This window comes from Oncorhynchus nerka, unplaced genomic scaffold (genome assembly GCF_034236695.1).
Source record: "Oncorhynchus nerka isolate Pitt River unplaced genomic scaffold, Oner_Uvic_2.0 unplaced_scaffold_1507, whole genome shotgun sequence".
In the NCBI taxonomy this organism is placed as follows: domain Eukaryota; kingdom Metazoa; phylum Chordata; class Actinopteri; order Salmoniformes; family Salmonidae; genus Oncorhynchus; species Oncorhynchus nerka.
The window spans coordinates 54,143-70,488 of record NW_027039810.1 but is presented as its reverse complement, the minus strand read 5'-3'; the positions used below and the strand labels follow the sequence as shown (position 1 = coordinate 70,488).

General features: G+C 50.4%; 1 protein-coding gene across 1 annotated transcript in view; it reads left to right on the top strand.

Annotated features, from left to right (window-relative positions):
* LOC115117155 (V-type proton ATPase subunit S1-like) overlaps positions 1–15,638 on the top strand; it is a 39,125-nt gene extending 23,487 nt beyond the window's left edge. Inside the window, exons 6-10 of the mRNA XM_065015333.1 lie at positions 6,611–6,778; positions 12,588–12,745; positions 12,934–12,984; positions 13,077–13,314; positions 13,814–15,638. Of these exons, the coding sequence (XP_064871405.1) occupies positions 6,611–6,778; positions 12,588–12,745; positions 12,934–12,984; positions 13,077–13,314; positions 13,814–14,023 (825 nt within the window). The 3' untranslated portion in view covers positions 14,024–15,638. The remainder of the gene's footprint in view (positions 1–6,610; positions 6,779–12,587; positions 12,746–12,933; positions 12,985–13,076; positions 13,315–13,813) is intronic.
* The last annotated feature ends 708 nt before the right edge of the window (positions 15,639–16,346 follow it).

The following is a 16,346-nucleotide window of genomic DNA, read 5'->3' as shown; positions in this document are numbered from 1 at the left end:
CCACCTCTCTCTGTCTCCCTAGGAGGTGTCATCATCTCTGTCTCTGATGTGTGGTTACCACCTCTCTCTGTCTCCCTAGGAGGTGTCATCATCTCTCTCTCTGTGTCTCTGTGTGGTTACCACCTCTCTCTGTCTCCCTAGGTGTCATCATCTCTGTCTCTGTGTGGTTACCACCTCTCTGTCTCCCTAGGAGGTGTCATCATCTCTGTCTCTGTGTGGTTACCACCTCTCTCTGTCTCTGTGTGGTTACCACCTCTCTCTGTCTCCCTAGGAGGTGTCATCATCTCTCTCTCTGTGTCTGTGTGGTTACCACCTCGCTCTGTCTCCCTAGGAGGTGTCATCATCTCTCTCTGTCTCTGTGTGGTTACCACCTCTCTCTGTCTCCCTAGGAGGTGTCATCTCTCTCTGTCTCCCTAGGAGGTGTCATCTCTCTCTGTCTCCCTAGGAGGTGTCATCTCTCTCTGTCTCCCTAGGAGGTGTCATCTCTCTCTGTGTCCCTAGGAGGTGTCATCATCTCTCTGTGTCTCTGTGGTTACCACCTCTCTCTGTGTCCCTAGGAGGTGTCATCATCTCTCTCTGTGTCTCTGTGTGGTTACCACCTCTCTCTGTCTCCCTAGGAGGTGTCATCTCTCTGTCTCTGATGTGTGGTTACCACCTCTCTCTGTCTCCCTAGGAGGTGTCATCATCTCTGTCTCTGTGTGGTTACCACCTCTCTCTGTCTCCCTAGGAGGTGTCATCTCTCTCTGTCTCCCTAGGAGGTGTCATCATCTCTCTCTCTGTGTCTCTGTGTGGTTACCACCTCTCTCTGTCTCCCAAGGAGGTGTCATCATCTCTCTCTCTGATGTGTGGTTACCACCTCTCTGTCTCCCTAGGAGGTGTCATCATCTCTCTCTGATGTGTGGTTACCACCTCTCTCTGTCTCCCTAGGAGGTGTCATCATCTCTCTCTCTCTGTCTCTGTGTGGTTACCACCTCTCTCGGTCTCCCTAGGAGGTGTCATCATCTCTCTCTGTCTCTGATGTGTGGTTACCACCTCTCTCTGTCTCCCTAGGAGGTGTCATCTCTCTCTCTGATGTGTGGTTACCACCTCTCTCTGTCTCCCTAGGAGGTGTCATCATCTCTCTCTCTCTGTGTGGTTACCACCTCTCTCTGTCTCCCTAGGAGGTGTCATCATCTCTCTCTCTCTGTCTCTGATGTGTGGTTACCACCTCTCTCTGTCTCCCTAGGAGGTGTCATCATCTCTCTCTCTGTCTCTGTGTGGTTACCACCTCTCTCTGTCTCCCTAGGAGGTGTCATCATCTCTGTCTCTGTGTGGTTACCACCTCTCTCTGTCTCCCTAGGAGGTGTCATCATCTCTGTCTCTGTGTGGTTACCACCTCTCTCTGTCTCCCTAGGAGGTGTCGTCATCTCTCTCTGTCTCTGTGTGGTTACCATCTCTCTCTGTCTCCCTAGGAGGTGTCATCATCTCTCTCTCTGTGTCTCTGTGTGGTTACCACCTCTCTCTGTCTCCCTAGGAGGTGTCATCATCTCTCTCTCTGTGTCTCTGTGTGGTTACCATCTCTCTCTGTCTCCCTAGGAGGTGTCATCATCTCTGTCTCTGTGTGGTTACCACCTCTCTCTGTCTCCCTAGGAGGTGTCATCATCTCTGTCTCTGTGTGGTTACCACCTCTCTCTGTCTCCCTAGGAGGTGTCATCATCTCTGTCTCTGATGTGTGGTTACCACCTCTCTCTGTCTCCCTAGGAGGTGTCATCATCTCTGTCTCTGATGTGTGGTTACCACCTCTCTCTGTCTCCCTAGGAGGTGTCATCATCTCTCTCTCTGTGTCTCTGTGTGGTTACCACCTCTCTCTGTCTCCCTAGGAGGTGTCGTCATCTCTCTCTGTCTCTGTGTGGTTACCACCTCTCTGTCTCCTAGGAGGTGTCATCTCTCTCTCTGATGTGTGGTTACCACCTCTCTCTGTCTCCCTAGGAGGTGTCATCATCTCTCTCTCTCTGTCTCTGATGTGTGGTTACCACCTCTCTCTGTCTCCCTAGGAGGTGTCGTCATCTCTCTGTGTCTCTGTGTGGTTACCACCTCTCTCTGTCTCCCTAGGAGGTGTCGTCATCTCTCTCTGTCTCTGTGTGGTTACCACCTCTCTCTGTCTCCCTAGGAGGTGTCATCTCTCTCTCTGATGTGTGGTTACCACCTCTCTCTGTCTCCCTAGGAGGTGTCATCATCTCTCTCTCTCTGTCTCTGATGTGTGGTTACCACCTCTCTCTGTCTCCCTAGGAGGTGTCGTCATCTCTCTGTGTCTCTGTGTGGTTACCACCTCTCTCTGTCTCCCTAGGAGGTGTCATCATCTCTCTATGTCTCTGTGTGGTTACCACCTCTCTCTGTGTCCCTAGGAGGTGTCATCATCTCTCTGTGTCTCTGTGTGGTTACCACCTCTCTCTGTGTCCCTAGGAGGTGTCATCATCTCTCTCTGTGTCTCTGTGTGGTTACCACCTCTCTCTGTCTCCCTAGGAGGTGTCATCATCTCTGTCTCTGATGTGTGGTTACCACCTCTCTCTGTCTCCCTAGGAGGTGTCATCATCTCTCTCTCTGTGTCTCTGTGTGGTTACCACCTCTCTCTGTCTCCCTAGGAGGTGTCATCATCTCTGTCTCTGATGTGTGGTTACCACCTCTCTCTGTCTCCCTAGGAGGTGTCATCATCTCTCTCTGTGTCTCTGTGTGGTTACCACCTCTCTCTGTCTCTGATGTGTGGTTACCACCTCTCTCTGTCTCCCTAGGAGGTGTCATCATCTCTCTGTGTCTCTGTGTGGTTACCACCTCTCTCTGTCTCTGATGTGTGGTTACCACCTCTCTCTGTCTCCCTAGGAGGTGTCATCTCTCTCTGTCTCCCTAGGAGGTGTCATCATCTCTGTCTCTGTGTGGTTACCACCTCTCTCTGTCTCCCTAGGAGGTGTCATCTCTCTCTGTCTCCCTAGGAGGTGTCATCATCTCTGTCTCTGTGTGGTTACCACCTCTCTCTGTCTCCCTAGGAGGTGTCATCTCTCTCTGTCTCCCTAGGAGGTGTCATCATCTCTCTGTGTCTCTGTGTGGTTACCACCTCTCTCTGTCTCCCTAGGAGGTGTCATCATCTCTCTCTCTGTGTGGTTACCACCTCTCTCTGTCTCCCTAGGAGGTGTCATCATCTCTGTCTCTGATGTGTGGTTACCACCTCTCTCTGTCTCCCTAGGAGGTGTCATCATCTCTCTCTGTCTCCCTAGGAGGTGTCATCATCTCTCTCTCTCTCTGATGTGTGGTTACCACCTCTCTCTGTCTCCCTAGGAGGTGTCGTCATCTCTCTCTGTCTCTGTGTGGTTACCACCTCTCTCTGTCTCCCTAGGATGTGTCATCTCTCTCTCTGATGTGTGGTTACCACCTCTCTCTGTCTCCCTAGGAGGTGTCGTCATCTCTCTCTGTCTCTGTGTGATTACCACCTCTCTCTGTCTCCCTAGGAGGTGTCATCTCTCTCTCTGATGTGTGGTTACCACCTCTCTCTGTCTCCCTAGGAGGTGTCATCATCTCTCTCTCTCTGTCTCTGATGTGTGGTTACCACCTCTCTCTGTCTCCCTAGGAGGTGTCGTCATCTCTCTGTGTCTCTGTGTGGTTACCACCTCTCTCTGTCTCCCTAGGAGGTGTCATCATCTCTCTCTGTCTCTGTGTGGTTACCACCTCTCTCTGTGTCCCTAGGAGGTGTCATCATCTCTCTGTGTCTCTGTGTGGTTACCACCTCTCTCTGTGTCCCTAGGAGGTGTCATCATCTCTCTCTGTGTCTCTGTGGTTACCACCTCTCTCTGTCTCCCTAGGAGGTGTCATCATCTCTGTCTCTGATGTGTGGTTACCACCTCTCTCTGTCTCCCTAGGAGGTGTCGTCATCTCTCTCTCTGTGTCTCTGTGTGGTTACCACCTCTCTGTCTCCCTAGGAGGTGTCATCTCTCTGTCTCTGATGTGTGGTTACCACCTCTCTCTGTCTCCCTAGGAGGTGTCATCATCTCTCTCTGTGTCTCTGTGTGGTTACCACCTCTCTCTGTCTCTGATGTGTGGTTACCACCTCTCTCTGTCTCCCTAGGAGGTGTCATCATCTCTCTCTGTGTCTCTGTGTGGTTACCACCTCTCTCTGTCTCTGATGTGTGGTTACCACCTCTCTCTGTCTCCCTAGGAGGTGTCATCTCTCTCTGTCTCCCTAGGAGGTGTCATCATCTCTGTCTCTGTGTGGTTACCACCTCTCTCTGTCTCCCTAGGAGGTGTCATCTCTCTCTGTCTCCCTAGGAGGTGTCATCATCTCTCTCTCTGTGTCTCTGTGTGGTTACCACCTCTCTCTGTCTCCCTAGGAGGTGTCATCATCTCTCTCTCTGTGTGGTTACCACCTCTCTCTGTCTCCCTAGGAGGTGTCATCATCTCTCTCTCTGATGTGTGGTTACCACCTCTCTCTGTCTCCTAGGAGGTGTCATCATCTCTCTCTGTGTCTCTGTGTGGTTACCACCTCTCTCTGTCTCTGATGTGTGGTTACCACCTCTCTCTGTCTCCTAGGAGGTGTCATCTCTCTCTGTCTCTAGGAGGTGTCATCATCTGTGTCTCTGTGTGGTTACCACCTCTCTCTGTCTCCCTAGGAGGTGTCATCTCTCTCTGTCTCCTAGGAGGTGTCATCATCTCTCTCTCTGTGTCTCTGTGTGGTTACCACCTCTCTCTGTCTCCTAGGAGGTGTCATCATCTCTCTCTCTGTGTGGTTACCACCTCTCTCTGTCTCCCTAGGAGGTGTCATCATCTCTCTCTCTGATGTGTGGTTACCACCTCTCTCTGTCTCCCTAGGAGGTGTCATCATCTCTCTCTCTGATGTGTGGTTACCACCTCTCTCTGTCTCCCTAGGAGGTGTCATCATCTCTCTCTGTCTCCCTAGGAGGTGTCATCATCTCTCTCTCTCTCTGATGTGTGGTTACCACCTCTCTCTGTCTCCCTAGGAGGTGTCGTCATCTCTCTCTGTCTCTGTGTGGTTACCACCTCTCTCTGTCTCCCTAGGATGTGTCATCTCTCTCTCTGATGTGTGGTTACCACCTCTCTCTGTCTCCCTAGGAGGTGTGTCATCTCTCTCTGTCTCTGTTGATTACCACCTCTCTCTGTCTCCCTAGGAGGTGTCATCATCTCTCTCTCTGTCTCTGTGTGATTACCACCTCTCTCTGTCTCCCTAGGAGGTGTCATCATCTCTCTCTGTGTCTCTGTGTGGTTACCACCTCTCTCTGTCTCCTAGGAGGTGTCATCATCTCTCTCTGTCTCTGTGTGGTTACCACCTCTCTCTGTCTCTGGAGGTGTCATCATCTCTCTCTCTGTCTCTGTGTACCACCTCTCTCTGTCTCCCTAGGAGAGGTGTCATCATCTCTCTCTGTCTCTGTGTGGTTACCACCTCTCTGTCTCTAGGAGGTGTCATCATCTCTGTCTCTGTGTGGTTACCACCTCTCTCTGTCTCCTAGTGTGTCATCATCTCTCTCTCTGTCTCTGTGTGGTTACCACCTCTCTCTGTCTCCTAGGAGGGTTTACCACCTCTCTCTGTCTCCCCTAGGAGGTGTCATCTCTCTCTGTCTCCCCCTAGGAGGTGTCATCATCTCTCTCTGTATCTCTGATGTGTGGTTACCACCTCTCTCTGTCTCCCTAGGAGGTGTCATCATCTCTGTCTCTGTGTGTCTCTGATGTGTGGTTACCACCTCTCTCTGTCTCCCTAGGAGGTGTCATCATCTCTGTCTCTGTGTGGTTACCACCTCTCTGTCTCCTAGGAGGTGTCATCATCTCTCTCTGTCTCTGTGTGGTTACCACCTCTCTGTCTCCCTAGGAGGTGTCATCATCTCTCTCTCTGATGTGTGGTTACCACCTCTCTCTGTCTCCCTAGGAGGTGTCATCATCTCTGTCTCTGATGTGTGGTTACCACCTCTCTCTGTCTCCCTAGGAGGTGTCATCATCTCTGTCTCTGATGTGTGGTTACCACCTCTCTCTGTCTCCCTAAGAGGTGTCATCATCTCTCTCTCTGTCTCTGTGTGATTACCACCTCTCTCTGTCTCCCTAGGAGGTGTCATCGTCTCTCTGTGTCTCTGTGTGGTTACCACCTCTCTCTCTCTCCCTAGGAGGTGTCGTCATCTCTCTCTGTCTCTGTGTGGTTACCATCTCTCTCTGTCTCCCTAGGAGGTGTCATCATCTCTCTCTCTGTGTCTCTGTGTGGTTACCACCTCTCTCTGTCTCCCTAGGAGGTGTCATCATCTCTCTCTCTCTGTCTCTGATGTGTGGTTACCACCTCTCTCTGTCTCCCTAGGAGGTGTCGTCATCTCTCACGGTCTCTGTGTGGTTACCACCTCTCTCTGTCTCCCTAGGAGGTGTCATCATCTCTCTCTCTGTCTCTGTGTGGTTACCACCTCTCTCTGTCTCCCTAGGAGGTGTCATCATCTGTGTCTCTGTGTGGTTACCACCTCTCTCTGTCTCCCTAGGAGGTGTTATCATCTCTGTCTCTGATGTGTGGTTACCACCTCTCTCTGTCTCCCTAGGAGGTGTCATCTCTCTCTCTGTATCTCTGATGTGTGGTTACCACCTCTCTCTGTCTCCCTAGGAGGTGTCACCATCTCTGTCTATGGATATGGAGGCTGGTGTGGGAGGAGGGCGCTCCCTATTGCAGTACGGAGACAGAAAGAGGGAGAGAGACAGACAGCGGGAGAGAGAAAGAGGAGAGAAACTAGTCAAGGAGAAGACAGGAGTCTACCCTCCAGTTGAGTTTAAGGTAAGATCTGTTTCTTTCTACCTTGTTTAAAGGCCCAATGCGGCCGATTTCATCTCTGGGTAACAATTTAAGTACCTTACCTTACCATGCACTAGGAATATACACTGGGTATACCATGCACTAGGAATATACACTGGGTATACCATGCACTAGGAATATACACTGGGTATACCATGCACTAGGAATATACACTGGGTATACTATGCACTAGGAGTATACACTGGGTATACCATGCACTAGGAGTATACACTGGGTATACCATGCACTAGGAATATACACTGGGTATACCACGCACTAGGAATATACACTGGGTATACCACGCACTAGGAATATACACTGGGTATACCACGCACTAGGAATATACACTGGGTATACCATGCACTAGGAATATACACTGGGTATACCATGCACTAGGAATATACACTGGGTATACCATGCACTAGGAATATACACTGGGTATACCATGCACTAGGAATATACACTGGGTATACCATGCACTAGGAATATACACTGGGTATACCACGCACTAGGAATATACACTGGGTATACCATGCACTAGGAATATACACTGGGTATACCACGCACTGGAATATACACTGGGTAGACCACGCACTAGGAATATACACTGGGTAGACCACGCACTAGGAATATACACTGGGTAGACCACGCACTAGGAATATACACTGGGTATACCACGCACTAGGAATATACACTGGGTATACTATGCACTAGGAGTATACACTGGTATACCACGCACTAGGAATATACACTGGGTATACCACGCACTAGGAATATACACTGGGTATACCACGCACTAGGAATATACACTGGGTATACCATGCACTAGGAATATACACTGGGTATACCATGCACTAGGAATATACACTGGGTATACCATGCACTAGGAATATACACTGGGTATACCATGCACTAGGAATATACACTGTATACCATGCACTAGGAATATACACTGGGTATACCATGCACTAGGAATATACACTGGGTATACCATGCACTAGGAATATACACTGGGTATACCATGCACTAGGAATATACACTGGGTATACCATGCACTAGGAATATACACTGGGTATACCACGCACTAGGAATATACACTGGGTATACCACGCACTAGGAATATACACTGGGTATACCATGCACAAGGAATATACACTGGGTATACAAGACACTGGGTATACCACGCACTGGGAATATACACTGGGTATACCATGCACTAGGAATATACACTGGGTATACCATGCACTAGGAATATACACTGGGTATACTATGCACTATGAATATACACTGGGTATAGGAATATACACTGGGTAGACCATGCACTAGGAATATACCCTGCACTAGGAATATACACTGGGTATACCATGCACTAGGAATATACACTGGGTATACCACGCACTAGTATACACTGGGTATACTATGCACTAGGAATATACACTGGGTATACTATGCACTAGGAATATACACTGGGTATACCATGCACTAGGAATATACACTGGGTATACCATGCACTAGAATATACACTATACCATGCACTAGGAATATACACTGGGTATACCATACTACACTGGGTATACCACGCACTAGGAATATACACTGGGTATACTATGCACTAGGAATATACACTGGGTATACCATGCACTAGGAATATACACTGGGTATACCATGCACTAGGAATATACACTGGGTATACCATGCACTAGAATATACACTGGGTATACTATGCACTAGGAATATACACTGGGTATACCATGCACTAGGAATATACACTGGGTAGACCATGCACTAGGAATATACCATGCACTAGGAATATACACTGGGTATACCATGCACTAGGAATATACACTGGGTATACCACGCACTAGGAATATACACTGGGTATACTATGCACTAGGAATATACACTGGGTATACTATGCACTAGGAATATACACTGGGTATACTATGCACTAGGAATATACACTGGGTATACCATGCACTAGGAATATACACTGGGTATACTATGCACTAGGAATATACACTGGGTATACCACGCACTAGGAATATACACTGGGTATACCACGCACTAGGAATATACACTGGGTATACTATGCACTAGGAATATACACTGGGTATACCATGCACTAGGAATATACACTGGGTATACCATGCACTAGGAATATACACTGGGTATACCATGCACTAGGAATATACACTGGGTATACTATGCACTAGGAATATACACTGGGTATACCATGCACTAGGAATATACACTGGGTAGACCATGCACTAGGAATATACACTGGGTAGACCATGCACTAGGAATATACACTGGGTAGACCATGCACTAGGAATATACACTGGGTATACCATGCACTAGGAATATACACTGGGTATACCAAGCACTAGGAATATACACTGGGTATACCACGCACTAGGAATATACACTGGGTATACCACGCACTAGGAATATACACTGGGTATACCACGCACTAGGAATATACACTGGGTATACCATGCACTAGGAATATACACTGGGTATACCATGCACTAGGAATATACACTGGGTATACCACGCACTGGAATATACACTGGGTAGACCATGCACTAGGAATATACACTGGGTAGACCACGCACTAGGAATATACACTGGGTAGACCATGCACTAGGAATATACACTGGGTAGACCATCTGAAACCTAGAGGCCAACCAGTCCATCTCCTTTATATCATGTTTGTTGTAGGATGACAATGTCTGTATTTCCAATTTATTTGATGTAGTCTAGGTTCCTGCTCTTTAGGCCAAAGGCAGATGACCTCAGGCCTTGTATATTCCAGGATGAGAACTCTCTCCCTCCTCCCCCCCCAACTCTCTCTCTCTCCTCCCCCTCCCAACTCTCTCTCCTCCCCCTCCCAACTCTCTCTCTCCTCCCCCTCCCAACTCTCTCTCTCTCCTCCCCCTCCCAACTCTCTCTCTCTCCTCCCCCTCCCAACTCTCTCTCCCTCCCCCTCCCAACTCTCTCTCTCTCCTCCCCTCCCAACTCTCTCTCTCTCCCTCCTCCCAACTCCCTCTCTCCTCCTCCTCCCAACTCTCTCTCTCTCCTCCCCCTCCCAACTCTCTCTCTCCTCCTCCCAACTCTCTCTCTCTCCCCCTCCCAACTCTCTCTCTCTCCTCCCCTCCCAACTCTCTCTCTCTCCTCCCCTCCCAACGCTCTCTCTCTCCTCCCCTCCCAACGCTCTCTCTCTCTCCCTCCCAACGCTCTCTCTCCTCCCCTCCCAACGCTCTCTCTCTCCTCCCCCTCCCAACGCTCTCTCTCTCCTCCCCCTCCCAACGCTCTCTCTGTCCTCCCCTCCCAACGCTCTCTCTCTCTCTCTCCCCCCCTCCCAACGCTCTCTCTCTCCTCCCCTCCCAACGCTCTCTCTCTCCTCCCCTCCCAACTCGCTCTCTCTCTCTCTCCTCCCCTCCCAACTCGCTCTCTCTCTCCCACTTGTGATGGCCACTCCAATACCTTGACTTTGTTGTCCTTAAGCCATTTTGCCACAACTTTGGAAGTATGCTTGGGGTCATTGTCCATTTGGAAGACCCATTTGCAACGAAGCTTTAACTTCCTGACTGATGTCTTGAGATGTTGCTACAATATATCCACATAATTAAATATATCCACATAATTTCCTCCCTCATGATGCCATCTATTTTGTGAAGTGCACCAGTCCCTCCTGCAGCAAAGCACCCCCACAACATGATGCTGCCACCCCCGTGCTTCACGGTTGGGATGGTGTTCTTCGGCTTGCAAGCCTCCCCCAGAGCAGTACGTGGTGCTCTTCCCCGGGTAACAGAGCAGTACGTGGTGCTCTTCGCCCCTGTAACGGGATAACAGAGCAGTACGTGGTGCTCTTCGCCCGCTGTAACGGGATAACAGAGCAGTACGTGGTGCTCTTCGCCCGCTGTAACGGGATAACAGAGCAGTACGTGGTGCTCTTCGCCCCGCTGTAACGGGATAACAGGCAGTACGTAACTCTTCGCCCTGCAGTAACAGAGCAGTGGTGCTCTTCGCCCTGCTGTAACGGGGTAACAGAGCAGTACGTGGTGCTCTTCACCCTGCTGTAACGGGTAACAGAGCAGTACGTGGTGCTCTTCGCCCCGCTGTAACGGGGTAACAGAGCAGTACGTGGTGCTCTTCTTCCTGCTGTAACGGGATAACAGAGCAGTACGTGGTGCTCTTCGCCCCGCTGTAACGGGATAACAGAGCAGCGTGGTGCTCTTCGCTCCGCTGTAACGGGGTAACAGGCAGTAACACCCTGCTGTAACGGGGTAACAGCAGTACGTGGTGCTCTTCACCCTGCTGTAACGGGGTAACAGCAGTACGTGGTGCTCTTCACCCCGCTGTAACGGGATAACAGCAGTACGTGGTGCTCTTCACCCCGCTGTAACGGGATAACAGAGCAGTACGTGGTGCTCTTCGCCCCGCTGTAACGGGATAACAGAGAAGTACGTGGTGCTCTTCGCCCTGCTGTAACGGGGTAACAGAGCAGTACGTGGTGCTCTTCGCCCCGCTGTAACGGGATAACAGAGCAGTACGTGGTGCTCTTCGCCCGCTGTAACGGGGTAACAGAGCAGTACGTGGTGCTCTTCACCCCGCTGTAACGGGGTAACAGAGCAGTACGTGGTGCTCTTCACCCCGCTGTAACGGGATAACAGAGCAGTACGTGGTGCTCTTCACCCCGCTGTAACGGGGTAACAGAGCAGTACGTGGTGCTCTTCACCCCGCTGTAACGGGATAACAGAGCAGTACGTGGTGCTCTTCGCCCCGCTGTAACGGGGTAACAGAGCAGTACGTGGTGCTCTTCGCCCTGCTGTAACGGGGTAACAGAGCAGTACGTGGTGCTCTTCGCCCCGCTGTAACGGGATAACAGAGCAGTACGTGGTGCTCTTCGCCCCGCTGTAACGGGGTAACAGAGCAGTACGTGGTGCTCTTCGCCCCGCTGTAACGGGATAACAGAGCAGTACGTGGTGCTCTTCGCCCCGCTGTAACGGGATAACAGAGCAGTACGTGGTGCTCTTCGCCCCGCTGTAACGGGATAACAGAGCAGTACGTGGTGCTCTTCGCCCCGCTGTAACGGGGTAACAGAGCAGTACGTGGTGCTCTTCGCCCCGCTGTAACGGGGTAACAGAGCAGTACGTGGTGCTCTTCGCCCCGCTGTAACGGGATAACAGAGCAGTACGTGGTGCTCTTCGCCCCTGCTGTAACGGGATAACAGAGCAGTGCGTGGTGCTCTTCGCCCCGCTGTAACGGGTAACAGAGCAGTACGTGGTGCTCTTCGCCCCGCTGTAACGGGGTAACAGAGCAGTACGTGGTGCTCTTCGCCCTGCTGTAACGGGTAACAGAGCAGTACGTGGTGCTCTTCGCCCCGCTGTAACGGGATAACAGAGCAGTACGTGGTGCTCTTCGCCCCGCTGTAACGGGGTAACAGAGCAGTACGTGGTGCTCTTCGCCCTGCTGTAACGGGATAACAGAGCAGTACGTGGTGCTCTTCGCCCCGCTGTAACGGGATAACAGAGCAGTACGTGGTGCTCTTCACCCCGCTGTAACGGGGTAACAGAGCAGTACGTGGTGCTCTTCACCCTGCTGTAACGGGATGACAGCCAGAGAAGTTTCATCATCGTATTTGTTGTGGAGATCGGCCTGGTTCCGCTGTGGGTTCCGCTGTGGGTTCCGCTGTGGGTTCTGCTGTGGGTTCTGCTGTGGGTTCCGCTGTGGGTTCCGCTGTTTGAGTTGATTGTGCCTGATATATATTTCTAATCTCTCTCTCCAGGAGGGCGGAGCCGGCTGTATCATGCTGTGGGCGGAGAACCTGACCGTGAGCGTGCTCCGTGGTGGTCGTTGGGAACGACACGACCTCACCTCTCTGACCTTTGGCGAGGGCGTGACCCCTAGGCTCCAGGGCTCCCTCTGCAACCAATCACACTCCAGGTCAGAGGTTAGGGGTCAGCGGTTCTGGGTTTAGAGCTGGACAGGAAGTTGTGAACAGTCCTCTGACATCACATCCTGTCTAGATCTTTGTTAGAAGCTATGGAAACAGCAGCCTTGCTGAACTTGGAAATGATTGGAATGAATTATGTTGTCCATTTTTATTACAATATTTCTCTTTCACCTTTCAGTCTGGTTCTAAACTATGAGAATATCCTGGGACACCGTTCCTTCAAACTAGTGTGAGTAAACTGGACACACACACACACACACACACACACAGTTACAAACACATACACAAACTCTTTTGAACTCATTCTGTGTGTGTCTCCAGGTTTGCCATGTCCCAGCGCCACTACAAGGTGTCAGCTCGCCGCTGGTTCACGCTAGACGCCGTGGAGATAGAATACGACGGTCAGAAAGCAATGTTTAACGGGAGCCGTAACGTGTACGCGCCGGCTGAGTACTCCTACCGCTGTCAGTCAGTCACTAACTTCAGATACCCCCTGCTGGTTCCGCGCACCTCCAAAGACCCTGCTAACCAGTGGAGGGTCTCCTTCACTGACTTCCAGGTAGGGGGTGTAACAGTGTGTGTCTGTGAAACGAAAACAGAATACTAACTGCAAGTTGAAACAACTTCTCTCTCTCTCTCATGTCCTCTCTCTCTCTTCTCCCCCACCCCCTTCTCTCTCTCCCATGTCCTCTCTCTCACCCCCCTCTCTCCCATGTCTCTCTCTCCCCCCTCTCCCCCCACCCCCCTCTATCACTCTCTCCCGTCTCCCCACCCCCTTCTCTCTCTCCCTCTCTCTCTCACCCCCCCCCCTTCTCTCTCTCTCCCGTCTCCCGCCCCCTTCTCTCTCTTCTCCTCTCTCTCTCCCATGTCCTCGCTCTCTCTCTCACCCCCTTCTCTCTCTCTCTCTCTCCCATGTCCTCGCTCTCTCTCACCCCCCTCTCTCTCTCTCTCTCCCATGTCCTCGCTCTGTCTCTCTCACCCCCCCTCTCTCTCTCTCTCCCCCCACCCCTCTCTCTCCCATGTCCTCGCTCTGTCTCTCTCACCCCCACCCCCTCTAGATCCAGGGTTTCAACGTGGCAGGGGGAGAGTTCTCCTATGCCAGTGACTGTGCAGGGTTCTTCAGTCCTGGTATCTGGATGGGACTGCTCACCAGTCTACTGATGCTCATGGTCCTGACCTACGGCCTCCATATGATCATGCAGCTACACACCATGGACCGTTTTGATGACCCCAAGGGACCTGCTATCTCCGTACCACAGACTGACTAACACACATACCACAAGCAAATAATGTCCCAAACACACACAGACAGACAGACAGACAGACAGACAGACAGACAGACAGACAGACAGACAGACAGACGTGGTCCCAGACAGACAGACAGACAGACGTGGTCCCAGACAGACAGACGTGGTCCCAGACAGACAGACAGACGTGGTCCCAGACAGACAGACAGATGTGGTCCCAGACAGACAGACAGATGTGGTCCCAGACAGACAGACAGATGTGGTCACAGACAGACAGACAGACAGATGTGGTCCCAGACAGACAGACAGACGTGGTCACAGACAGACAGACAGACAGACAGATGTGGTCACAGACAGACAGATGTGGTCCCAGACAGACAGACAGACAGACAGCTGTGGTCCCAGACAGACAGACAGACAGATGTGGTCCCAGACAGACAGACAGATGTGGTCCCAGACAGACAGACAGACAGACAGACGTGGTCCCAGACAGACAGACAGACGTGGTCCCAGACAGACAGACAGACAGACAGACGTGGTCCCAGACAGACAGACAGACGTGGTCCCAGACAGACAGACAGACAGACAGGGTCCCAGACAGACAGACGTGGTCCCAGACAGACAGACAGACAGACAGGGTCCCAGACAGACAGACGTGGTCCCAGACAGACAGACAGACAGACAGACGTGGTCCCAGACAGACAGACGTGGTCCCAGACAGACAGACAGACAGACGTGGTCCCAGACAGACAGACAGTGGTCCCAGACAGACAGACAGACAGACAGACGTGGTCCCAGACAGACAGACTCTGTGGTCACAGAGGGATGAATATTTATGGTAGAGAAGGGAGGAATCTGTTACTGAGGGGAATAAGGGATGAATATTTATGGTAGAGAAGGGAGGAATCTGTTACTGAGGGGAAGGAGGGATGAATATTTATGGTAGAGAAGGGAGGAATCTGTTACTGAAGGGTGTCAGTCTATCCATCATTCCTGTCTTTGTCATTTTGGTGTGAAGGCTGATATTACATGCTGCTGTTCTTTAGTGAATACAGCCCATGTTGTAAACACTGACTGAAATGGAATTAAACAGTGACTTCAATAAGGGATCATAGCTTTCACCTGGATTCACCTGATCAGTCGCTGTCATGGAAAAGAGCAGGTGTTCTTAATGTTTTGTACGCTCAGTATATATGTATTGTGTTTGACCTTGTGATTGTATCTTTATCGTAGCCTAGGTTAGTAGCGTATAGGTTAACTAGGGCCACGTCTGAAATGGCACCCTATTCTGTAAAGTGCCGTCTGAGACGTGACCCAGGTTTCACTAAAGTTGTTTAATGTGTGCAGTATGACAGGGAGTTACTCTAGGCTCCAACAGGGGACTAAAGGGTTACTGTGAGAGGAGGTTGAGGCACGGAGACGAACCAGACGGGGGTCAGAGGTTAGGGTTAGATGACCTACCTTGTTTACTGATTTCAAGTTGTTCTGTGGTTTATATGAGTTGTTAGAGGAAGGCTTGTCTTGTCGAGTCATGATATCATTATGGTTCATATATTCTAATATTAGTAGTGTCCTGTGTGACTGTCATGGTGCTGCTGTGATTAACCCCAATAAAGCCTTGAATGAACAACGTCAATTAAGTCTCTGTGAACGTTAGTATGTGGGAGAGAAAATACAGGACACGTGTGTCTGTGAGAAACGCGTGTGTCTGTGAGAGAGAAACTCGTGTGTCTGTGAGAGAAACGCGTGTGTCTGTGAGAGAGAAACGCGTGTGTCTGTGAGAGAAACGTACGGTCTCTATTATGACAGACCAGCTAGATCTACTGTCTCTATATTGTGACAGACCAGCTAGATCTACTGTCTCTATTATATTATGATAGGCCAGCTAGATCTACTGTCTCTATATTATGACAGACCAGCTAGATCTACTGTCTCTATATTATGACAGACCAGCTAGATCTACTGTCTCTATTATATTATGACAGACCAGCTAGATCTACTGTCTCTATTATATTTTGACAGACCAGGTAGATCTACTGTCTCTAATATGTTATGGCAGACCAGGTAGATCTACTGTCTCTATTATAATATGGCAGACCAGCTAGATCTACTGTCTCTATTATATTTTGACAGACCAGCTAGATCTACTGTCTCTATTTTATGACAGACCAGCTAGATATACTGTCTCTATTATATTATGACAAACCAGCTAGATCTACTGTCTCTATTATACTTTGACAGACCAGGTAGATCTACTGTCTCTATTATATTATGACAGACCAGCTAGATCTACTGTCTCTATTATATTATGACAGACCAGCTAGATCTATTGTCTCTATTATAT